Source organism: Salmo trutta, chromosome 29, assembly GCF_901001165.1.
Source record: "Salmo trutta chromosome 29, fSalTru1.1, whole genome shotgun sequence".
NCBI lineage: Eukaryota > Metazoa > Chordata > Actinopteri > Salmoniformes > Salmonidae > Salmo > Salmo trutta.
Genome location: NC_042985.1, coordinates 521718 through 548630, shown reverse-complemented (window position 1 = coordinate 548630; position 26913 = coordinate 521718). Strand labels below are relative to the sequence as shown.

At 37.1% G+C, this 26913-nt stretch overlaps 1 protein-coding gene and 2 long non-coding RNA genes across 6 annotated transcripts; 2 read left to right on the top strand and 1 right to left on the bottom strand.

Moving 5' to 3' along the window:
- The first annotated feature begins 1455 nt into the window (after positions 1-1455).
- Positions 1456-18033, top strand: LOC115166711 (uncharacterized). 2 transcript variants are annotated; one of them, XR_003870347.1, is made up of 4 exons: positions 1456-1587; positions 3593-3832; positions 4173-4252; positions 17736-18033. It is a non-coding gene; the product is annotated as an uncharacterized LOC115166711 (long non-coding RNA). The 2 variants fall into 2 exon arrangements; XR_003870346.1 differs by lacking the exon at positions 1456-1587 and having other exon boundaries at positions 3580-3832; positions 17736-18029.
- LOC115166710 (uncharacterized) lies at positions 7935-11375 on the bottom strand. Of its 2 annotated transcripts, none has more exons than XR_003870345.1 (4): positions 11325-11375; positions 9938-10042; positions 8772-8856; positions 7935-8408 (listed from the first exon to the last, which is right to left on the bottom strand). It is a non-coding gene; the product is annotated as an uncharacterized LOC115166710 (long non-coding RNA). The 2 variants fall into 2 exon arrangements; XR_003870344.1 differs by lacking the exon at positions 11325-11375 and adding an exon at positions 10260-10278.
- Positions 15408-17198, top strand: LOC115166709 (C-C motif chemokine 13-like). Of its 2 annotated transcripts, XM_029720426.1 has the most exons (4): positions 15408-15581; positions 15789-15906; positions 16149-17073; positions 17114-17198. In XM_029720426.1, the coding sequence occupies exons 1-3, from the start codon at positions 15518-15520 to the stop codon at positions 16264-16266; spliced, it is 300 nt and encodes a 99-aa protein (XP_029576286.1). In that variant the 5' UTR covers positions 15408-15517; the 3' UTR covers positions 16267-17073; positions 17114-17198. The 2 variants fall into 2 exon arrangements, 1 of the variants encoding a protein (XP_029576286.1); XR_003870343.1 differs by lacking the exons at positions 15408-15581; positions 15789-15906 and having other exon boundaries at positions 16264-16387; positions 16440-17073.
- Positions 18034-26913: the final 8880 nt, after the last annotated feature.

Sequence of the window (26913 nt, the reverse complement as noted above, 5' to 3'; positions counted from 1 at the left end):
TAGATATTAATGGGTTGTAACTATGTCTATTCTACTGATATAGATATTAATGGGTTGTAACTAGATCTATTCTACTGATATAGATATTGATGGGTTGTAACTAGATCTATTCTACAAAACTGACATAGATATTGATGGGTTGAAACTAGGTCTATTCTGATTATATAGATATTAATGGGTTGTAACTAGGTCTATTCTACTGATATTGATATTGATGGGTTGTAACTAGGTTTATTCTACTATACTGATATAGATATTGATGTATTGTAACTAGGTCTATTCTGCGATACTGATATAAATATTGTATTTATCACGTTCTCCATCTGCAGCTGTTTAAATAAATCAAGTATTCTGAAGAATTCTCTTATATTCATTTCAGCATTCTCAATGTGTAGAGAATATACATTGAGTGCACAAAAAAATTAGGAACACCTTCGTAATGTTGAGTCTCACCTCCTTTTTGTCCTCAGATCACCCTAAATTGTCAGTTCATGGACTATACAAAGAGTTCAAAGTGTTCTACAGCAATGCTTGACAGTTGTGTCAAGTTTTATTTTATTTTTTGATCCTTTATTTAACTAGTCAAGTCAGTTAAGAACAAATTCTTATTTACAATGACAGCCTACCGGGGAACAGTGGGTTCACTGCCTTGTTCAGGGGCAGAATGACAGATTGTTACCTTGTCAGCTCTGGGATTTTATCCAGCAACCCCCAAGTTGGCTGTCCTTTGGGTGGTGGACAATTGTTGATACACACGGAAAACTGTTGAGAGTGAAATGTTCCTAATGTTTTTCACACTCAGTGTATGACTACCTCTGTCACACGCCATTTCAAATCGCTGAGATAGATATTGATGGGTTGTTACTAGGTTTATTCTACTGATATAGATATTAATGGGTTGTAACTAGGTCTATTCTACTGAGATAGATATTGATGGGTTGTAACTAGGTCTATTCTACTGATATAGATATTAATGTGTTGTAACTAGGTCTATTCTACTGATATAGATATTAATGGGTTGTAACTAGGTCTATTCTACTGATATATATATTGATGTGTTGTAACTAGGTCTATTCTACTGATATAGATATTAATGTGTTGTAACTAGGTCTATTCTACTGATATAGATATTAATGGGTTGTAACTAGGTCTATTCTACTGATATATATATTGATGTGTTGTAACTAGGTCTATTCTACTGATATAGATATTAATGTGTTGTAACTAGGTCTATTCTACTGATATAGATATTAATGGGTTGTAACTAGGTCTATTCTACTGATATATATATTGATGTGTTGTAACTAGGTCTATTCTACTGATATAGATATTTATGTGTTGTAACTAGGTCTATTCTACTGATATAGATATTAATGGGTTGTAACTAGGTCTATTCTAATGTATAGATATTAATGGGTTGTAACTAGTTTAATTCTACTGATATAGATTTTAATGTGTTGTAACTAGGTCTGTTCTGCTGATATAGATATTAATGTGTTGTAACTAGGTCTATTCTACTGATATAGATATTAATGTGTTGTAACTAGGTCTATTCTACTGATATAGATATTAATGGGTTGTAACTAGGTCTATTCTACTATACTGATATAAATATTGTATTTGTCACGTTCTCCACCTGCAGCTGTTTAAATAAATCAAGTATTCTGAAGAATTCTCTGATATTCATTTCAGCATTCTCAATGTGTAGAGAATATACATTGAGTGCACAAAAACATGAGGAACACCTTCGTAATGTTGAGTCTCACCTCCTTTTTGTCCTCAGATCACCCTAAATTGTCAGTTCATGGACTATACAAAGAGTTTAAAGTGTTCCACAGCGATGCTTGACAGTTGTGTCAAGTTTTATTTTATTTTTTGATCCTTTATTTAACTAGTGTCATGACGTTGGCGTGTGGGTAAGGTTTATGACCCCCCCCCATAAATACCTTTCTCCCTTCCACTCTTTTACTGACCCTACTGAAGGACTACTGTCCAGTTAAATATAGAGAGTCTGGGAACATCAAACAAATGGGGAAAGGAACCATCTTTTGATAATAAAACCAGTTGGAAATATGCTTGATAACGTAATGAGTATGTATGTCAGTTCATTGTTATCTGAGACATTATGATTGATGACAGGACGACATAAACTGTACCTGAGAAAGTATACACCCTCTAGTTATCAGAGTCACATGGAATTGTTATGCAATTGAAATGTTTGATATTGAAATTGTTTGTTAGGAGATTAAATGTAATTTTAGCTTCCAAATGAGAGAATTGGGTTTTCATAAGGAAAGTGCCCTGCTCGATCAGTGGCCAACCCTGTGAAGAGACAGGGGTTATAAACGATGAAACACCTCCTTCCCTCCTCTCCACTATATAAGCCTTTGACGAAAAGACATTCACATGTTCCAGTACGGGAGGTCTGCAGCCTCTACGTTAGAAGGACAGACACATATCAAGGACAGAACTAAGCCAACCTCTGGGTGAGCTTTGATGGCGAATGGTATGAACTTTGAGCTTATTCACTACAGAAGTGATACTTCCTAGCCGTTGAGTTAGCCGCTGCTAACGTGGGCTAGGAAAGGACGGACGGCGGATCCAGTCTAACAACCAGACGAAGATACCACCACGTATCCAATTTGCCACCATTGACATTCTTCCACTACAGGAAGATCTGTTGGCCAACCCGGCCAGCATCTACGACCAACCTACCGAAGCGCAGCTCAGAGTAAATATTTATTGCATTTTCCTTTTCCAAATGGGCGGTAATTTAGAATGCATAAGATAATGTATTTACGATAGCATAGCTGCTGTTTCTTTGTTCCTAAATCTTCCCGCCCTTTCATTCAAGCCAACCCCCTTTCCTTTGTGTAACCAGCCATGATACAGGTTCCGTCCACCAGGACGTTTTCTGTATGACATCATATGTATTCTGTGTATTTGTAATTCTGTGTGATTAGTTAGGTATTTAGTAAATAAATAATTAAACCCAATTTTGTATTGCTGATTCAACTTGTTAGCCAGGGTTCGTGAAGATAACCAAGAATTTACAACTTTCATTATGAGACTGAAAATAAGATAAGGGTTAATATTGACTGCTATCGATGTAAAATATTACTAAGTATTTTAAGAGTTTATTCGGAAGATAACGGCTCTATAAACGTTCTTCTGTGGTGCCCCGACTTTCTAGTTAATTACATTTACATGATTAGCTTAATCAGGTAATATTAATTACAGAGAAATAATTTTATAAGTTAGCATGTCATATCACTTAATCCGGCATAGCCAAAGACACGACACTAGGCAAGTCAGTTAAGAACAAATTCTTATTTACAATGACAGCCTACCGGGGAACAGTGGGTTCACTGCCTTGTTCAGGGGCAGAATGACAGATTGTTACCTTGTCAGCTCTGGGATTTGATCCAGCAACCCCCAAATTGGCTGTCCATTGGGTGGGGGACAATTGTTGATACACACGGAAAACTGTTGAGAGTGAAATGTTCCTAATGTTTTTCACACTCAGTGTATGACTACCTCTGTCACACGCCATTTCAAATCGCTGAGATAGATATTGATGGGTTGTTACTAGGTCTATTCTACTGATATAGATATTAATGGGTTGTAACTAGGTCTATTCTACTGATATAGATATTAATGGGTTGTAACTAGGTCTATTCTACTGATACAGATATTAATGTGTTGTAACTAGGTCTATTCTACTGATATAGATATTAATGGGTTGTAACTAGGTCTATTCTACTGATATATATATTGATGTGTTGTAACTAGGTCTATTCTACTGATATAGATATTAATGGGTTGTAACTAGGTCTATTCTACTGATACAGATATTGATTAGTTGTAACTAAGTCTATTCTACTATACTGATATAGATATTGATGTATTGTAACTAGGTCTATTCTACTGATATAGATATTAATGTGTTGTAACTAGGTCTATTCTACTATTGTGATATAGATATTGATGGGTTGCAACTAGGTCTATTCTACTGATATAGATATTAATGGGTTGTAACTAGGCCTATTCTACTGATACAGATATTGATTAGTTGTAACTAAGTCTATTCTACTATAGTGATATAGATATTAATGGGTTGTAACTAGGTCTATTCTACTATAGTGATATAGATATTGATGGGTTGCAACTAGGTCTATTCTACTGATATAGATATTAATGGGTTGTAACTAGGTCTATTCTACTGATATAGATATTAATGGGTTGTAACTAGGTCGATTCTACTGATACAGATATTAATGTGTTGTAACTAGGTCTATTCTACTGATATAGATATTGATGGGTTGTAACTAAGTCTTTTCTACTAACACAGATATTGTATTTTTCTACTATACTTTCAACCGTTGTGCATCTGTCATTTTTTTAGTAAATGAAGGCTTCTGAAGAATTCTATGATATTCATTTTAGCATTCGATTTTAGTGCCTCTAAATGGGGTATGGTAGTAGGTGCCAAGCGCTTCGGTTAGAGTGTGTCAAGAACCACTCTGCTTGATTTTCCATGCTCAACAGTTTCCAGTGTGTATAAAGAATGGTCCACCACCCAAATGACACAACTGGGGGAAGCATTGGAGTCAACATGGACCAGTATCCCTGTGGAACGCTATTGACACCTTGTTGAGTTCATGCCCTGTCGAATTAAGGCTGTTCTTAAGGCAGTTCAATATTAGAAAGGTGTTCTTAATGTTTTGTACACTCAGTTGATTGTTTTAAGCCTTAGATTTTTCAACTTTGCCAAAAAGAACACCAAGAAGCACTCAGGTCTATTCCAGAACACAGGTAAAGAACACCAAGGAGCACTCAGTTCTATTCCAGAACCCAGGTAAAGAACACCAAGGAGCACTCAGTTCTATTCCAGAACCCAGGTAAAGAACACCAAGGAATGCTCAGTTCTATTTCAGAACACAGGTAAAGAACACCAAGGAGCACTCAGTTCTATTCCAGAACCCAGGTAAAGAACATCAAGGAGCACTCAGTTCTATTCCAGAACCCAGGTAAAGAACACCAAGGAGCACTCAGTTCTTTTCCAGAACCCAGGTAAAGAACACCAAGGAGCACTCAGTTCTATTCCAGAACCCAGGTAAAGAACACCAAGGAGCACTCAGTTCTTTTCCAGAACCCAGGTAAAGAACACCAAGGAGCACTCAGTTCTATTCCAGAACCCAGGTAAAGAACACCAAGGAATGCTCAGTTCTATTTCAGAACACAGGTAAAGAACACCAAGGAGCACTCAGTTCTATTCCAGAACCCAGGTAAAGAACATCAAGGAGCACTCAGTTCTATTCCAGAACCCAGGTAAAGAACACCAAGGAGCACTCAGTTCTTTTCCAGAACCCAGGTAAAGAACACCAAGGAGCACTCAGTTCTATTCCAGAACCCAGGTAAAGAACACCAAGGAGCACTCAGTTCTATTCCAGAACCCAGGTAAAGAACACCAAGGACCACTCAGTTCTATTCCAGAACCCAGGTAAAGAACACCAAGGAGCAGTAAGTTCTTTTCCAGAACCCAGGTAAAGAACACCAAGGAATGCTCAGTTCTATTTCAGAACACAGGTAAAGAACACCAAGGAGCACTCAGTTCTATTCCAGAACCCAGGTAAAGAACATCAAGGAGCACTCAGTTCTATTCCAGAACCCAGGTAAAGAACACCAAGGAATGCTCAGTTCTATTTCAGAACACAGGTAAAGAACACCAAGGAGCACTCAGTTCTATTCCAGAACCCAGGTAAAGAACATCAAGGAGCACTCAGTTCTATTCCAGAACCCAGGTAAAGAACACCAAGGAGCACTCAGTTCTATTCCAGAACCCAGGTAAAGAACACCAAGGAGCACTCAGTTCTTTTCCAGAACCCAGGTAAAGAACACCAAGGAGCACTCAGTTCTATTCCAGAACCCAGGTAAAGAACACCAAGGAGCACTCAGTTCTTTTCCAGAACCCAGGTAAAGAACACCAAGGAATGCTCAGTTCTATTTCAGAACACAGGTAAAGAACACCAAGGAGCACTCAGTTCTATTCCAGAACCCAGGTAAAGAACACCAAGGAGCACTCAGTTCTATTCCAGAACCCAGGTAAAGAACACCAAGGACCACTCAGTTCTATTCCAGAACCCAGGTAAAGAACACCATGGAGCACTAAGTTCTTTTCCAGAACCCAGGTAAAGAACACCAAGGAATGCTCAGTTCTATTTCAGAACACAGGTAAAGAACACCAAGGAGCACTCAGTTCTATTCCAGAACCCAGGTAAAGAACATCAAGGAGCACTCAGTTCTATTCCAGAACACAGGTAAAGAACACCAAGGACCACTCAGTTCTATTCCAGAACCCAGGTAAAGAACACCAAGGAGCACTCAGTTCTATTCCAGAACCCAGGTAAAGAACACCAAGGAGCACTCAGTTCTATTCCAGAACCCAGGTAAAGAACACCAAGGACCACTCAGTTCTTTTCCAGAACCCAGGTAAAGAACACCAAGGACCACTCAGTTCTATTCCAGAACACAGGTAAAGAACACCAAGGACCACTCAGTTCTATTCCAGAACCCAGGTAAAGAACACCAAGGAGCACTCAGTTCTATTCCAGAACCCAGGTAAAGAACACCAAGGACCACTCAGTTCTATTCCAGAACCCAGGTAAAGAACACCAAGGAGCACTCAGTTCTATTCCAGAACCCAGGTAAAGAACACCAAGGAGCACTCAGTTCTTTTCCAGAACCCAGGTAAAGAACACCAAGGAGCACTCAGTTCTATTCCAGAACCCAGGTAAAGAACACCAAGGAGCACTCAGTTCTATTCCAGAACCCAGGTAAAGAACACCAAGGAGCCCTCAGTTCTACTCCAGAACACAGGTAAAGAACACCAAGGAGCCCTCAGTTCTACTCCAGAACACAGGTAAAGAACACCAAGGAGCCCTCAGTTCTACTCCAGAACACAGGTAAAGAACACCAAGGACCACTCAGTTCTATTCCAGAACACAGGTAAAGAACACTAAGAATCTAAAGAAGCTAAAACTACCAAGTGCCAATGGATGTTCAGACCAGTCAGACCAGATAGAAATGTATCTTCCATGCTGTATCTCAACCAGCAGTGATTGGGAGTCCCATAGGGAGGCGCACAACAGGCCCAACGTCTGGGCAGAGGAACACACCCGTATATACAGGGACAGGCCGCCGAGATAATATGCTACCATGGCAACCTTAATACATACCATCAGGCAGCCAAAGCTGACCAATCACAGCAGAATTCCTCCTTTCATATGTTTGACATGGCACATGCGTGATTGGCTTTAGAGGAGAAAGGTGGTGTTGTGGGCGTGCCTTTGATGGGTTTCGATTAGAACTCACCTGGGCTGCGTTCAGTAGGGCATTACGTTGTGGAATTGTGTCAGTTCTATTCATAGCATTTCTATCTGCAGTCATCAGTGTATTACAACCTGCTGAACTCAGCCCTGCTGAAGTTAGACTTCTGTAGACTGCATTTTAATCATCACTCTTTTGTCTTTTGTATTGCATGAATATTGCACATTTTATGTTCTGGAGATTATCTGTGATTCACAGATTATTTCTTAAAACAAGACATTAAAACTGACGTCGTCTGTAACTTTCTAGAATTTACATTTTGGAATGTTTTTTATTTTATTTTACCTTTATTTAACTAGGCAAGTCAGTTAAGAACAAATTCTTATTTTTAATGACAGCCTAGGAACAGTGGGTTAACTGCCTTGTTCAGGGGCAGAACGACAGATTTGTACCTTGTCAGCTCGGGGATTCCAATTTGCAACCTTTCGGTTACTAGTCCAACTGATCTGAAAATTTTTCACATTTTGATATTTAGGTATTTAGATTTCTACTGATCAATCAATCATAAATCAATACATCAACAACAAACATGAACAAAAACATTTAATAAAAATGGTTTATTCTCTTTAATATAGTATTTGTTCTATCCATAGCAGAAAAGAGCCTCCATGCCACTCAGTGCTATTATAGCTCTGACCCCAGGCCAGTGCAGCTCCATACTGACCAATACACATCTCACAGCACAACACCAGTGCCAAACTGACCTGGAGTCAGTCTCTGTATCACATCTGACATCAGCTTATTTGAAAACAGGGGAGTTGAGCTGGGTGGGGTGGGGAGCGGGCAGGGATTTCGGGGGGCAGTTCTAGGAGGGAATATCACACCTCATAGCTTGGATCAGATACCTTGTGTGTGACTGGGGCCAAGCAACGCTAGTACCCACATTGTGAAAGATTTAGCTTTTATCCAAGAGTGTTGTGTGTGTTGCAAGTTGACTTCTTGCTCCAGTATGGCTGTAGACTTGGAGGCAGATCGTTTCTGCCACGAAAGGGTCACAAGTTGAGGTAACAAAGGTTTTCCTGGACGGCAAGAAGGAACAGAGACACGATCAAAAGAATGGAAGACTGGGCTTGTTACAATCTGGGTGTTTCTGTGCAGGTGTTTCTGTGCAGGTGTTTCTGTGCAGGTGTTTCTGTGCAGGTGTTTCTGTGCAGGTATGTGTGTGTGGATAGGTGTGAGAATGTGTACATGTCAGGGTTCTCCCCAGGATTATTTAACAAGGTGGTGCTGCTGAGCAGGTGTTTTCAACACCTGTAACTGACATTTCCTGCAATCTACTCATAAATATTTAAGAATTTTATATCACATAATGGCGCTGCCAGTCCACCAGGTGGTGCCGCTCTAACATTCTTTGGGGAGAACTCTGTGTTTCTGTATGTTACCTCCTCTCTGTCCATCATGTTGCATTGGATCCACTTATTGCCTTGGTGTCTGTGTTGGAGATGGTCTGTTCATTCAGCACTGGATCTGAGGGACACAGAACATGGTAGTCAAGAGATCATCTCTTTCCAATTCACTCTTCATCAGTACAGGTCAAAGTTTAAAGAGATGGTGAGAGATTCACTCTTCATCAGTACAGATGAAAGTTTAAAGGTACAGACAGACAGACAGACAGACAGACAGACAGACAGACAGACAGACAGACAGACAGACAGACAGACAGACAGACAGACAGACAGACAGACAGACAGACAGACAGACAGACAGACAGACAGACAGACAGACATACAGGTGTGTATCTTACAGAAGTATAGATGCTGCATGGTCTCAGGTAGACAGACAGACAGACATACAGGTGTGTATCTTACAGAAGTATAGATGCTGCATGGTCTCAGGTAGACAGACAGACAGACAGACAGACAGACATACAGGTGTGTATCTTACAGAAGTATAGATGCTGCATGGCCTCAGGTAGACAGACAGACAGACAGACATACAGGTGTGTATCTTACAGAAGTATAGATGCTGCATGGTCTCAGGTAGACAGACAGACAGACAGACAGGTGTGTATCTTACAGAAGTATAGATGCTGCATGGCCTCAGGTAGACAGACAGACAGACATACAGGTGTGTATCTTACAGAAGTATAGATGCTGCATGGTCTCAGGTAGACAGACAGACAGACAGACAGACATACAGGTGTGTATCTTACAGAAGTATAGATGCTGCATGGTCTCAGGTAGACAGACAGACAGACATACAGGTGTGTATCTTACAGAAGTATAGATGCTGCATGGTCTCAGGTAGACAGACAGACAGACAGACATACAGGTGTGTATCTTACAGAAGTATAGATGCTGCATGGTCTCAGGTAGACAGACAGACAGACATACAGGTGTGTATCTTACAGAAGTATAGATGCTGCATGGCCTCAGGTAGACAGACAGACAGACAGACATACAGGTGTGTATCTTACAGAAGTATAGATGCTGCATGGTCTCAGGTAGACAGACAGACAGACATACAGGTGTGTATCTTACAGAAGTATAGATGCTGCATGGTCTCAGGTAGACAGACAGACAGACAGACATACAGGTGTGTATCTTACAGAAGTATTGATGCTGCATGGCCTCAGCAGCGGTCAGTCTCTGCTGGTGGTCGTAGCGTAGCAGCTTGTCCAGCAGGTCCAGGGACTCAGGGGTCACCAGGTGCTCTACAAATGATTAAAATCACAACGTGGTTCATTGAACAATATCCATTTATTGGTACATCTGTAAACATACTACTGTTGAACATACTAATGTTAGCAGACAGGTAAATGTGTTGATGTAACAAGGATTAAACCAATATGTGCATCATGATGTATTACAGTGTATGTGGATGTTCACATTGTGTAAGTAGTGTGATATATGTTAATAACTAGTGTGTACCTGATAGTCCACTAGCAGCTCTGGTCCTTTAAAATAACGCAGCTGAGACACACAGACAGCAGAGAGAGAGAGAGAGATGGGGAGACAGACAGAGAGAGGGAGACAAAGACAATGAGAGAGAGAGAGAGCGAGAGAGAGAGAGAGACTGGGAGAGAAACAGAGGGAGACAAAGATAATGAGAGTGAGAGAGAGAGAGCGAGAGACAGTGAGAGACAGTGAGAGACAGAGAGCGGAAAGAGAGAGTTCACACTGCCCACAAAATGAGGTGGAAATAGAGCTGCACTTCCTAACCTCCTGCCCAATGTATGACCATATTAGAGACTCACATTTCCCTCAGATTATACAGATCCACAAAGAATTAGAAAATAAATCCAAATGTGATAAACTCCCATATCTACTGGGTGAAATACCACAGAGTGCCACAGCAGCAAGATTTGTGACCTGTTGCCACAAGAAAAGGTCAACCAGCGAAGAACAAACACCATTGTAAATTCAACCAATATTTATGTTTATTTGTTTTCCCTTTTGTACTTTAACTATTTGTACATCATTTCAACATTGTATATAGACATAATATGACATTTGAAATGTCTTTATTCTATTGGAACCTTTGTTGTTGATTTCACTTTTGTTTATTATCTATTTCACTTGCTCTGGCAATGTAATCATGTTTGCCATGTCAATAAAGCCCTTTGAATTTAATTTAATTGAATTGAGAAAGAGAGAGAGAGAGAGAGAGAGAGAGAGAGAAAGAGAGGGAGAGAGAGAAAGAGCATTAGACAGATAAATTGTGTTATTATTATTCTGCCAAAACGTTACATTGTATCAGAAAGTCAATCAAGTTGTTACTATCATACATATATATTTTTACAATAGTTATGTTTCTCACATGCACTCATTTAAAGACTTCATACTGGCAGTGTACAAGATAAAACTATTTTGGCGTCACACAACAGAACACTACAACTGGAACGACCCTCTCAGAAACGGAGGCACGCAAAGAAATGTTCAAACCACATTTTAAAATTATTCTGTTTTTGAATGAAAATTTTGATATTTGCTTACCTGTGCAGTTATTGTCAGTCCCTCCCTCTTTCCACCAGTAACTCTGTGCAGTACTGTGAACTCTGGCTTCAAGTTATTACAAACATTTTGAGAATGACAATGGAGAGAAAACTGCTGCCAATATTTGTTCTTAGAAAACCTGCAGTGATTTGCATCACACGAGGTTCTCATGACAGAATGGGGAAGTGAGAGTTATTTTAAAAAGAGACGTCTCTCATTGCTTGAATCTTTCTGAACTGAAACAGGATACTTGGTCCAGTGCATGTGTCAGCAAACTATGCATCTTCTACTGAACCCTCTTAAATGATATAGATAGAGAGACATGGGTCAGTCAGTATGATTGTATAACCAGATGGGTCAGTCAGTATGATTGTATAACCAGATGGGTCAGTCAGTTTGATTGTATACCCAGATGGGTCAGTCTAGTCTAGTCATTTGTATTTCTATGTTTCGGTAATTGGGGGTTGGACTCTCAATTGGAGGCAGGTGTTTTCTTGTTGCCTCTGATTGAGGGTCCTATAAATAGGTATGTGTTTGTTGGTATTTTGTGGGAGATTGTGCTGTGTATAGCTTTGTGCCTTACCGGCCTGTTATTAGTTGTGGTTTTTGTGTACGTGTCGTTTTGGTCCACTTTTGGTCCACTTTTGGTCCACTTTACCCCACGACAACCGTGACAATATGATTGTATAGACAGATGGGTCAGTCAGTATGATTGTATAACCAGATGGGTCAGTCAGTATGATTGTATAACCAGATGGGTCAGTCAGTATGATTGTATAACTAGATGGGTCAGTCAGTATGATTGTATAACCAGATGGGTCAGTCAGAATGATTGTATAAATCAAGGGCTGATTTCAAGGTTTTACTGCTAACCTACAAAGCATTACATGGGCTTGCTCCTACCTATCTTTCTGATTTGGTCCTGCCGTACATACTTACACGTACGCTACGGTCACAAGACGCAGGCCTCCTAATTGTCCCTAGAATTTCTAAGCAAACAGCTGGAGGCAGGGCTTTCTCCTATAGAGCTCCATTTTTATGGAATAGTCTGCCTACCCATGTGAGAGACGCAGACTCAGTCTCAACCTTTAAGTCTTTACTGAAGACACATCTCTTCAGTAGGTCCTATGATTAAGTGTAGTCTGGCCCAGGAGTGTGAAGGTGAACGAAAAGGCTGGAGCGACGAACCGCCCTTGCTGTCTCTGCCTGGCCGGTTTCCCCTCTTTCCACTGGGATTCTCTGCCTCTACCCCTATTACGGGGGCTGAGTCACTGGATTACTGGTGTTCTTCCATGCCGTCCCTGGGAGGGGTGCGTCACTTGAGTGGCTTGAGTCACTGACGTGGTCTTCCTGTCTGGGTTGGCGCCCCCCCTTGGGTTGTGCCATGGCAGAGATCTTTGTGGGCTATACTCGGCCTTGTCCCGGGATGGGACAATATACTATACTCGGCCTTGTCCCGGGATGGGACAATGTTGGTGGTTGGAGATATCCCTCTAGTGGTGTGGAGGCTGTGCTTTGGCAAAGTGGGTGGGGTTATATCCCACCTGTTTGGCCCTGTCCGGGGGTTTCATCGGATGGGGCCGCAGTGTCTCCTGACCCCTCCTGTCTCAGCCTCCAGTATTTATGCTGCAGTAGTTTGTGTCGGGGGGCTAGGGTCAGTCTGTCACATCTGGAGTATTTCTCTTGTCTTTTCCGGTGCCCTGTGTGAATTTAAATATGCTCTCTCTAATTCTCTCTTTCTCTCTTTCTTTCTTTCTTTCTTTCTCTCTCTTGGAGGACCTGGGCCCTAGGACCATGCCTCAGGACTACCTGGCTTGATGACTCCTTGCTGTCCCCAGTTCACCTGGCCGTGCTGCTGCTCCAGTTCCAACTGTTCTGCCTGCAGCTATGGAACCCTGACCTGTTCACCGGACGTGCTACCCGTCCCAGACCTGCTGTCCCAGACCTGCTGGAACCCTGACCTGTTCAACGGACGTGCTACCTGTCCCAGACCTGCTGTTTTCAACTCTCTAGAGACAGCAGGAGCGGTAGAGATACTCTCAAAGATCGGCTATGAAAAAGCCAACTGACACTTACTCTTGTGTTACTGACTTGTTGCACCCTCGACAACTGCTATGATTATTATTACTTGACCATGCTGGTCATTTATGAACATTTGAACATCTTGGCCATGTGCTGTTATAATCTCCACCCGGCACAGCCAGAAGAGGACTGGCCACCCCTCATAGCCTGGTTCCTCTCTAGGTTTCTTCCTAGGTTTTGGCCTTTCTAGGGAGTTTTTCCTAGCCACCGTGATTCTACACCTGCATTGCGTGCTGTTTGGGGTTTTAGGCTGGGTTTCTGTACAGCACTTTGAGATATCAGCTGATGTAAGAAGGGCTATATAAATAAATTTGATTTGATATAACCAGATGGGTCAGTCAGTATGATTGTATACCCAGATGGGTCAGTAGGTGTGAGTGTGGGGAGAGTTATAGAGTATACAGTAGTCTAGTGAAGTAGGTGTGAGTGTGGGGAGAGATACAGAGTATACTGTAGTCTAGTGAAGTAGGTGTGAGTGTGGGGAGAGTTATAGAGTATACAGTAGTCTAGTGAAGTAGGTGTGAGTGTGGGGAGAGATACAGAGTATACTGTAGTCTAGTGAAGTAGGTGTGAGTGTGGGGAGAGTTACAGAGTATACTGTAGTCTAGTGAAGTTGGTGTGAGTGTGGGTAGAGATACAGAGTATACTGTAGTCTAGTGAAGTTGGTGTGAGTGTGGGTAGAGATACAGAGTATACTGTAGTCTAGTGAAGTTGGTGTGAGTGTGGGTAGAGATACAGAGTATACTGTAGTCTAGTGAAGTAGGTGTGAGTGTGGGGAGAGATACAGAGTATACTGTAGTCTAGTGAAGTAGGTGTGAGTGTGGGGAGAGTTATAGAGTATACTGTAGTCTAGTGAAGTAGGTGTGAGTGTGGGTAGAGATACAGAGTATACTGTAGTCTTGTCCAGTCCATAACTGCCCATAGTGTGTGTTAACCTGTTTCTGTAGCATGAGGCAGGTTGATGTAGGATACAAGTACACCCCCTGAACAGAACGCTAGTCTATTGCAGGACCTTACCCCGTCTCCTTAACAGACTTTCAGCAGGTGAAACAATAACAAATCATTTCCTGTCCTTGTTTTTGTGAAAAGCTAGGGATGGTTCTGGATAAATATAACCACTCTCAAATTCATAGACAGAGCTGTGGATGGAAGGACTGACCATCCATGATGTCAACATTATAGTATTAACCACGTTCTCAGGATATACAGTGGGTGTTTCCATTTAATTTGTTTAAACATTTAGTAAAATAAACTTATATTCTGGGTTCTGATGGGGTATGACAGTTCAACTAAACTCAAGAAGCATTTATAAGTTATATTCATCAAGAATCAATGGGTGTATATCATTAATTTATTAGTCCAATAATGGACATAGCAACTGCAGAATGTTTTTGTTGTGACTCGATCAGGGATCAAACCACCAACCTTCCAAACTGAGGGAAGACACAAACCACACCACAATAATCTGAGATTAATTGATAGAAAAATATTCTGTGTTTTAATTTCACTATGATGTAAAGGTTAACAGTATGCTACAGGTGTTAAATCAATATGCACACATCCTAAAATCTACATTTAAAAGTTGAAAGATACATAGTTGACTTCAAGTATTAATTACAAACTAGTTGGTTATGATGTACAGAATTTAATTTAATCTTAATTGTTCTTGTATATGATGTAATGTATTTCACTTTAATAGCCTTCCTTTGATATGCAATTCTCTAGTAAATGTATTCTGCGTATTTCAGAAAATAGCAGCGCTGCTGAACATCCTGGAGGAAACAGAGTTACAGAGAACTGAAGAAGAGGAACCTGAAGCGCAGCATGTTGGTTCTTAGAATGATATTCAGAGTGAATGAGGGTATGGAGGGGAGTTTCCTCCATCAATTGTCAACAGGTCTGATGGACCAGCTCTCTGTATAAAAGACAGGTCAGATCAGACCTCAGACATAGAACCAGAGCAGAGCATCAGAGACTAGAACATTAGAGACCAGAGCATTAGAGACTAGAACATCAGAGACCAGAGCATCAGAGACCAGAGCATCAGAGACTAGAACTTCAGAGACCATCTCAGACAATACAATCTTCAGCATCTCAACCATCTCTGAACCATGAATACCCTGACTGCTCTACTCCTCCTGGGACTGCTCTGCTCCCTCCATACAACTTCTGCAGGTGTGTGTGTGTGTGTGTGTGTGTGTGTGTGTGTGTGTGTGTGTGTGTGTGTGTGTGTGTGTGTGTGTGTGTGTGTGTGTGTGTGTGTGTGTGTGTGTGTGTGTGTGTGTGTGTGTGTGTGTGTAGTAGCCATGCTGTGTAATACGCTGTTGGAGACACACCAGGAGATCTTTATGTTAACTGTGGTTTATGATCCTTTGTTTACAGGTGTCATTTCGTTGGACACGGCAACAGACTGCTGTATGAAATTCAGCGCGAGGATCCCTCTTCAACAAGTGGTTTCTCTCAGAACAACTTCCAGTAGCTGCCCTCGCAAAGCACTGATGTAAGTAACATAGTCTACTGTAAACTGTAAACATCTAGGCCAGCCTGGTCTCAGATCTGTTTGTGCTATCACGTCAACTCCTTTTCATGCCAAACATGACCAGGATTGACAAGGAGTTGGTATGATAGCACAAACACATCTGGACCCAGGCTACATCCAGGCTACACTGTACAAGACAAGATGGAGCATTCATATTATAGACTGGATGTTCTGAGAGACAATGTGTTGTGTATCTGTTGCAGTTTCACCACAAAGAAAGGGAAGACATTTTGTGTTGACCCTTCTGAAGCCTGGGTCCAGAGTCATGTGACCAAGATTGAGAGCAGATCGACTGCTGCCAAGACGACGGTGATGTCATAAACCACCATCACCCCCTAACACCCTAACCCTTGGTGGTGCACTGTAAAGGGAATAGGTTGCCATTAGTGACGCAGACCTTGTCAGGCATGTCAATACCCTATCTGAGATTGGTATGGGTTAGGTTCAATGTAATGTACTAGGTTAATACCCTATCTGAGATTGGTATGGGTTAGGTTCAATGTAATGTACCAGGATAATACCCTATCTGAGATTGGTATAGAGGAGGTTCAATGTAATATACTAGGTTAATACCCTATCTGAGATTGGTATAGAGTAGGTTCAATGTAATGTACTAGGTTAATACCCTATCTGAGATTGGTATAGAGGAGGTTTAATGTAATGTACCAGGTTAATACCCTATCTGAGATTGGTATAGAGGAGGTTTAATGTAATGTACCAGGTTAATACCCTATCTGAGATTGGTATAGAGGAGGTTTAATGTAATGTACCAGGTTAATACCCTATCTGAGATTGGTATAGAGGAGGTTTAATGTAATGTACCAGGTTAATACCCTATCTGAGATTGGTATAGAGGAGGTTTAATGTAATGTACTAGGTCTAGGATATAGTAATTGTTTATTTTTCTATAACTGTAAAAATATTTGACATTTAGCTATTCAGTAACCTATTTAACATATTATATTTTATACATTTGTTGAAGATTTCAAACATCCTGTGAAAGAATGGTTCATATTATTCAATGAATGTATTAATGGGTTGTAACTAGATCTATTCTACTGATATAGATATTAATGGGTTGTTACTAGGTCTATTCTACTGATATAGATATTAATGGGTTGTAACTAGGTCTATTCTACTGATATAGATATTGATGTATTGTAACTAGGTCTATTCTGCTATACTGATATAAATATTGTATTTTTCACGTTCTCCATCTGCAGCTGTTTAAATAAATCAAGTATTCTGAAGAATTCTCTGATATTCATTTCAGCATTCTCAATGTGTAGAGAATATACATTGAGTGCACAAAAATTAGGAACACCTTCGTAATGTTGAGTCTCAGAACAGCCTCAATTCGTCGGGGAATGGACTGTACAAAGAGTTTAAAGTGTTCCACAGCGATGCTTGACAGTTGTGTCAAGTTTAATTTTATTTATTGATCCTTTATTTAACTAGGCAAGTCAGTTAAGAACAAATTCTTATTTACAATGACAGCCTACCGGGGAACAGTGGGTTCACTGCCTTGTTCAGGGGCAGAATGACAGAATATTACCTTGTCAGCTCTGGGATTTGATCCAGCAACCTTCTGGTTACTAGTCCAACACTCTAACCACTAGGCTACCTGCCAACCCCAAGTTGGCTGTCCATTGGGTGGTGGACAATTGTTGATACACACGGAAAACTGTTGAGAGTGAAATGTTCCTAATGTTTTTCACACTCAGTGTATGACTACCTCTGTCACACGCCATTTCAAATCCCTGATATAAATATTGATGGGTTGTTACTAGGTCTATTCTACTGATATAGATATTAATGGGTTGTAACTAGGTCTATTCTACTGATATAGATATTAATGGGTTGTAACTAGGTCTATTCTACTGATATAGATATTGATGGGTTGTAACTAGGTCTATTCTACTGATATAGATATTAATGTGTTGTAACTAGGTCTATTCTAATGATATAGATATTAATGGGTTGTAACTAGGTCTATTCTACTGATATAGATATTAATGGGTTGTAACTAGGTCTATTCTACTATACTGATATAGATATTAATGGGTTGTAACTAGGTCTATTCTAATGATATAGATATTAATGGGTTGTAACTAGGTCTATTCTACTGATATAGATATTAATGTGTTGTAACTAGGTCTATTCTACTATACTGATTTAGATATTAATGGGTTGTAACTAGGTCTATTCTAATGATATAGATATTAATGGGTTGTAACTAGGTCTATTCTAATGATATAGATATTAATGGGTTGTAACTAGGTTTATTCTACCATACTGATATAGATCAGTGTATGACTACCTCTGTCACATGACATTTCAAATCCCTCTCATCCATCGCATCAAAACTGACTGATGCCATCTACAGGAGCAAAACAGAACTGACTTCCTGGACATTTCATTTTTTATTACGAACTGATATAACGCTGTAATAACAGTCTGTTACTCTATGAACTGGTATAATGCTGTAATAACAGTCTGTTACTTTATGAACTGGTATAATGCTGTAATAACAGTCTGTTACTTTATGAACTGGTATAATGCTGTAATAACAGTCTGTTACTTTATGAACTGGTATAATGCTGTAATAACAGTCTGTTACTTTATTAACTGGTATAATGTTGTAATAACAGTGTGTTACTTTATTAACTGGTATAATGCTGTAATAACAGTCTGTTACTTTATGAACTGGTATAATGCTGTAATAACAGTCTGTTACTTTATGAACTGGTATAATGCTGTAATAACAGTCTGTTACTTTATTAACTGGTATAATGCTGTAATAACAGTCTGTTACTTTATGAACTGGTATAATGCTGTAATAACAGTCTGTTACTTTATGAACTGGTATAATGCTGTAAGAACAGTCTGTTACTTTATAAACTGGTATAATGCTGTAATAACAGCCTGTTACTTTATGAACTGGTAAAATGCTGTAATAACAGTCTGTTACTTTATGAACTGGTATAATGCTGTAATAACAGTCTGTTACTTTATGAACTGGTATAATGCTGTAATAACAGTCTGTTACTTTATGAACTGGTATAATTCTGTAATAACACAGTCTGTTACTTTATGAACTGGTATAATGCTGTATTAACAGTCTGTTACTTTATGAACTGGTATAATGCTGTATTAACAGTCTGTTACTTTATGAACTAGTATAATGCTGTATTAACAGTCTGTTACTTTATGAACTGGTATAATGCTGTAATAACAGTCTGTTACTTTATGAACTGGTATAATGCTGTAATAACACATCCTGTGTTACTTTATTACCTGGTATAATGCTGTAATAACAGTCTGTTACTTTATTAACTGGTATAATGCTGTAATAACAGTCTGTTACTTTATGAACTGGTATAATGCTGTAATAACAGTCTGTTACTTTATGAACTGGTATAATGCTGTAATAACAGTGTGTTACTTTATTAACTGGTATAATGCTGTAATAACAGTCTGTTACTTTATGAACTGGTATAATGCTGTAATAACAGTCTGTTACTTTATGAACTGGTATAATGCTGTAATAACACATTCTGTTACTTTATGAACTGGTATAATGCTGTATTAACAGTCTGTTACTTTATGAACTGGTATAATGCTGTATCAACAGTCTGTTACTTTATGAACTAGTATAATGCTGTATTAACAGTCTGTTACTTTATGAACTGGTATAATGCTGTAATAACAGTCTGTTACTTTATGAACTGGTATAATGCTGTAATAACACATCCTGTGTTACTTTATTAACTGGTATAATGCTGTAATAACAGTCTGTTACTTTATTAACTGGTATAATGCTGTAATAACAGTCTGTTACTTTATGAACTGGTATAATGCTGTAATAACAGTCTGTTACTTTAATAACTGGTATAATGCTGTAATAACAGTCTCTTACTTTATGAACTGGTATAACACTGTAATAACAGTCTGTTACTTTATTAACTGGTATAATGCTGTAATAACAGTCTGTTACTTTATTAACTGGTATAATACAGTAATAACAGTCTTTTACTTTATGAACTTGTATAATGCTGTAATAACAGTCTGTTACTTTTGAACTGGTATAATGCTATAATAACAGTCTGTTACTTTATGAACTGGTATAATGCTGTAATAACAGTCTGTTACTTTAATAACTGGTATAATGCTGTAATTACAGTCTGTTACTTTATGAACTTGTATAATGCTGTAATAACAGTCGGTTACTTTATGAACTGGTATAATGCTGTAATAACAGTCTGTTACTTTATGAACTGGTATAATGCTGTAATAACAGTCTGTTACTTTATGAACTGGTATAATGCTGTATTAACAGTCTGTTACTTTATGAACTGGTATAATGCTGTATTAACAGTCTGTTACTTTATGAACTGGTATAATGCTGTATTAACAGTCTGTTACTTTATGAACTGGTATAATGCTGTAATAACAGTCTGTTACTTTATGAACTGGTATAATGCTGTAATAACTTTATTAACTGGTATAATGCTGTAATAACAGTCTGTTACTTTATGAACTGGTATAATGCTGTAATAACACAGTCTGTTACTTTATGAACTGGTATAATGCTGTAATAACAGTCTGTTACTTTAATAACTGGTATAATGCTGTAATAACAGTCTGTTACTTTATGAACTGGTATAATGCTGTAATAACACAGTCTGTTACTTTATGAACTGGTATAATGCTGTAATAACAGTCTGTTACTTTATTAACTGGTATAATGCTGTAATAACAGTCTGTTACTTTATGAACTGGTATAATGCTGTAATAACAGTCTGTTACTTTATGAACTGGTATAATGCTGTCATAACAGTCTGTTACTTTATTAACTGGTATAATGCTGTAATAACACAGTCTGTGTTACTTTATTAACTGGTATAATGCTGTAATAACAGTCTGTTACTTTATGAACTGGTATAATGCTGTAATAACAGTCTGTTACTTTATTAACTGGTATAATGCTGTAATAACAGTCTGTTACTTTATTAACTGGTATAATGCTGTAATAACACATCCTGTGTTACTTTATTAACTGGTATAATGCTGTAATAACAGTCTGTTACTTTATTAACTGGTATAATGCTGTAATAACAGTCTGTTACTTTATGAACTGGTATAATGCTGTAATAACAGTCTGTTACTTTAATAACTGGTATAATGCTGTAATAACAGTCTGTTACTTTATGAACTGGTATAATGCTGTAATAACAGTCTGTTACTTTATTAACTGGTATAATGCTGTAATAACAGTCTGTTACTTTATTAACTGGTATAATGCTGTAATAACAGTCTTTTACTTTATGAACTTGTATAATGCTGTAATAACAGTCTGTTACTTTTTGAACTGGTATAATGCTGTAATAACAGTCTGTTACTTTATGAACTGGTATAATGCTGTTATAACAGTCTGTTACTTTAATAACTGGTATAATGCTGTAATAACAGTCTGTTACTTTATGAACTTGTATAATGCTGTAATAACACAGTCTGTTACTTTATTAACTGGTATAATGCTGTAATAACAGTCTGTTACTTTATTAACTGGTATAATGGTGTAATAACAGTCTGTTACTTTATGAACTGGTATAATGCTGTAATAACAGTCTGTTACTTTATTAACTGGTATAATGCTGTAATAACAGTCTGTTACTTTATTAACTGGTATAATGCTGTAATAACAGTCTGTTACTTTATGAACTGGTATAATGCTGTATTAACAGTCTATTAGTTTATGAACTGGTATAATGCTGTAATAACAGTCTGTTACTTTATGAACTGGTATAATGCTGTAATAACAGTCTGTTACTTTATGAACTGGTATAATGCTGTAATAACAGTCTGTTACTTTATGAACTGGTATAATGCTGTAATAATAGTGTGTTACTTTATGAACTGGTATAATGCTGTATTAACAGTCTGTTACTTTATTAACTGGTATAATGCTGTAATAACAGTCTGTTACTTTATTAACTGGTATAATGCTGTAATAACAGTCTGTTACTTTATGAACTGGTATAATGCTGTATTAACAGTCTGTTACTTTATTAACTGGTATAATGCTGTCATAACAGTCTGTTACTTTATTAACTGGTATAATGCTGTAATAACAGTCTGTTACTTTATGAACTGGTATAATGCTGTAATAACAGTCTGTTACTTTATGAACTGGTATAATGCTGTAATAACAGTCTGTTACTTTATGAACTGGTGTAATGCTGTAATAACAGTCTGTTACTTTATGAACTGGTATAATGCTGTAATAACAGTCTGTTACTTTATGAACTGGTATAATGCTGTAATAACAGTCTGTTACTTTATGAACTTGTATAATGCTGTAATAACAGTCTGTTACTTTTTGAACTGGTATAATGCTGTAATAAGAGTCTGTTACTTTATGAACTGGTATAATGCTGTAATAACAGTCTGTTACTTTATGAACTGGTATAATGCTGTAATAACACAGTCTGTGTTACTTTATTAACTGGTATAATGCTGTAATAACAGTCTGTTACTTTATGAACTGGTATAATGCTGTAATAACACAGTCTGTTACTTTATGAACTGGTATAATGCTGTAATAACAGTCTGTTACTTTAATAACTGGTATAATGCTGTAATAACAGTCTGTTACTTTATGAACTTGTATAATGCTGTAATAACACAGTCTTTTACTTTATGAACTGGTATAATGCTGTAATAACAGTCTGTTACTTTATTAACTGGTATAATGCTGTAATAACAGTCTGTTACTTTATGAACTGGTATAATGCTGTAATAACAGTCTGTTACTTTATGAACTGGTATAATGCTGTCATAACAGTCTGTTACTTTATTAACTGGTATAATGCTGTAATAACAGTCTGTTACTTTATTAACTGGTATAATGCTGTAATAACACATCCTGTGTTACTTTATTAACTGGTATAATGCTGTAATAACAGTCTGTTACTTTATTAACTGGTATAATGCTGTAATAACAGTCTGTTACTTTATGAACTGGTATAATGCTGTAATAACAGTCTGTTACTTTAATAACTGGTATAATGCTGTAATAACAGTCTGTTACTTTATGAACTGGTATAATGCTGTAATAACAGTCTGTTACTTTTCTAACTGGTATAATGCTGTAATAACAGTCTGTTACTTTATTAACTTGTATAATGCTGTAATAACAGTCTGTTACTTTATGAACTTGTATAATGCTGTAATAACAGTCTGTAACTTTTTGAACTGGTATAATGCTGTAATAACAGTCTGTTACTTTATGAACTGGTATAATGCTGTAATAACAGTCTGTTACTTTAATAACTGGTATAATGCTGTAATAACAGTCTGTTACTTTATGAACTTGTATAATGCTGTAATAACACAGTCTGTTACTTTATTAACTGGTATAATGCTGTAATAACAGTCTGTTACTTTATGAACTGGTATAACGCTGTAATAACAGTCTTTTACTTTATTAACTGGTATAATGGTGTAATAACAGTCTGTTACTTTATGAACTGGTATAATGCTGTAATAACAGTCTGTTACTTTATGAACTGGTATAATGCTGTAATAACAGTCTGTTACTTTATTAACTGGTATAATGCTGTAATAACAGTCTGTTACTTTATGAACTGGTATAATGCTGTATTAACAGTCTATTAGTTTATGAACTGGTATAATGCTGTAATAACAGTCTGTTACTTTATGAACTGGTATAATGCTGTAATAACAGTCTGTTACTTTATGAACTGGTATAATGCTGTAATAACAGTCTGTTACTTTATTAACTGGTATAATGCTGTAATAACAGTCTGTTACTTTATGAACTGGTATAATGCTGTAATAACAGTGTGTTACTTTATGAACTGGTATAATGCTGTATTAACAGTCTGTTACTTTATTAACTGGTATAATGCTGTAATAACAGTCTGTTACTTTATTAACTGGTATAATGCTGTAATAACAGTGTGTTACTTTATGAACTGGTATAATGCTGTATTAACAGTCTGTTACTTTATTAACTGGTATAATGCTGTCATAACAGTCTGTTACTTTATTAACTGGTATAATGCTGTAATAACAGTCTGTTACTTTATGAACTGGTATAATGCTGTAATAACAGTCTGTTACTTTATTAACTGGTATAATGCTGTAATAACAGTCTGTTACTTTATGAACTGGTATAATGCTGTAATAACAGTCTGTTACTTTAATAACTGGTATAATGCTGTAATAACAGTCTGTTACTTTATGAACTTGTATAATGCTGTAATAACACAGTCTGTTACTTTATTAACTGGTATAATGCTGTAATAACAGTCTGTTACTTTATGAACTGGTATAACGCTGTAATAACAGTCTTTTACTTTATTAACTGGTATAATGGTGTAATAACAGTCTGTTACTTTATGAACTGGTATAATGCTGTAATAACAGTCTGTTACTTTATGAACTGGTATAATGCTGTAATAACAGTCTGTTACTTTATTAACTGGTATAATGCTGTAATAACAGTCTGTTACTTTATGAACTGGTATAATGCTGTAATAACAGTGTGTTACTTTATGAACTGGTATAATGCTGTATTAACAGTCTGTTACTTTATTAACTGGTATAATGCTGTAATAACAGTCTGTTACTTTATTAACTGGTATAATGCTGTAATAACAGTCTGTTACTTTATGAACTGGTATAATGCTGTATTAACAGTCTATTAGTTTATGAACTGGTATAATGCTGTAATAACAGTCTGTTACTTTATGAACTGGTATAATGCTGTATTAACAGTCTATTAGTTTATGAACTGGTATAATGCTGTAACAACAGTCTGTTACTTTATGAACTGGTATAATGCTGTAATAACAGTCTGTTACTTTATGAACTGGTATAATGCTGTAATAACAGTCTGTTACTTTATGAACTGGTATAATGCTGTAATAACAGTCTGTTACTTTATGAACTTGTATAATGCTGTAATAACAGTCTGTTACTTTTTGAACTGGTATAATGCTGTAATAACAGTCTGTTACTTTATGAACTGGTATAATGCTGTAATAACAGTCTGTTTCTTTATGAACTGGTATAATGCTGTAATAACACAGTCTGTGTTACTTTAATAACTGGTATAATGCTGTAATAACAGTCTGTTACTTTATGAACTTGTATAATGCTGTAATAACACAGTCTGTTACTTTATTAACTGGTATAATGCTGTAATAACAGTCTGTTACTTTATTAACTGGTATAATGCTGTAATAACAGTCTGTTACTTTATGAACTGGTATAACGCTGTAATAACAGTCTGTTACTTTATTAACTGGTATAATGCTGTAATAACACAGTCTGTTACTTTATGAACTGGTATAATGCTGTAATAACAGTCTGTTACTTTATTAACTGGTATAATGCTGTAATAACACAGTCTGTTACTTTATGAACTGGTATAATGCTGTAACAACAGTCTGTTACTTTATGAACTGGTATAATGCTGTAATAACACATCCTGTGTTACTTTATGAACTGGTATAATGCTGTAATAACAGTCTGTTACTTTATTAACTGGTATAATGCTGTAATAACAGTGTGTTACTTTATGAACTGGTATAATGCTGTATTAACAGTCTGTTACTTTATTAACTGGTATAATGCTGTCATAACAGTCTGTTACTTTATTAACTGGTATAATGCTGTAATAACAGTCTGTTACTTTATGAACTGGTATAATGCTGTAATAACAGTCTGTTACTTTATTAACTGGTATAATGCTGTAATAACAGTCTGTTACTTTATGAACTGGTATAATGCTGTAATAACAGTCTGTTACTTTATGAACTGGTATAATGCTGTAATAACAGTCTGTTACTTTATGAACTGGTATAATGCTGTAATAACAGTCTGTTACTTTATGAACTTGTATAATGCTGTAATAACAGTCTGTTACTTTTTGAACTGGTATAATGCTGTAATAACAGTCTGTTACTTTATGAACTGGTATAATGCTGTAATAACAGTCTGTTACTTTATGAACTGGTATAATGCTGTAATAACACAGTCTGTGTTACTTTAATAACTGGTATAATGCTGTAATAACAGTCTGTTACTTTATGAACTTGTATAATGCTGTAATAACACAGTCTGTTACTTTATTAACTGGTATAATGCTGTAATAACAGTCTGTTACTTTATTAACTGGTATAATGCTGTAATAACAGTCTGTTACTTTATGAACTGGTATAACGCTGTAATAACAGTCTGTTACTTTATTAACTGGTATAATGCTGTAATAACACAGTCTGTTACTTTATGAACTGGTATAATGCTGTAATAACAGTCTGTTACTTTATTAACTGGTATAATGCTGTAATAACACAGTCTGTTACTTTATGAACTGGTATAATGCTGTAACAACAGTCTGTTACTTTATGAACTGGTATAATGCTGTAATAACACATCCTGTGTTACTTTATGAACTGGTATAATGCTGTAATAACAGTCTGTTACTTTATTAACTGGTATAATGCTGTAATAACAGTCTGTTACTTTATGAACTGGTATAATGCTGTAATAACAGTGTGTTACTTTATGAACTGGTATAATGCTGTAATAACAGTCTGTTACTTTATTAACTGGTATAATGCTGTAATAACAGTCTGTTACTTTATGAACTGGTATAATGCTGTAATAACAGTCTGTTACTTTATTAACTGGTATAATGCTGTAATAACAGTCTGTTACTTTATGAACTGGTATAATGCTGTATTAACAGCCTATTAGTTTATGAACTGGTATAATGCTGTAATAACAGTCTGTTACTTTATGAACTGGTATAATGCTGTAATAACAGTTTGTTACTTTATGAACTGGTATAATGCTGTAATAACAGTCTGTTACTTTATGAACTGGTATAATGCTGTAATAACAGTCTGTTACTTTATGAACTGGTATAATGCT

Excerpts from the sequence above, each read along its gene's own strand:
- LOC115166709 (XM_029720426.1), top strand. The coding sequence starts at position 15,518 with ATGAATACCCTGACTGCTCTACTCCTCCTGGGACTGCTCTGCTCCCTC. Across the intron at positions 15,582-15,788 it reads CCTCCATACAACTTCTGCAG|GTGTCATTTCGTTGGACACG; the intron begins GTGTGTGTGTGT and ends CTTTGTTTACAG. Across the intron at positions 15,907-16,148 it reads TGCCCTCGCAAAGCACTGAT|TTTCACCACAAAGAAAGGGA; the intron begins GTAAGTAACATA and ends TATCTGTTGCAG.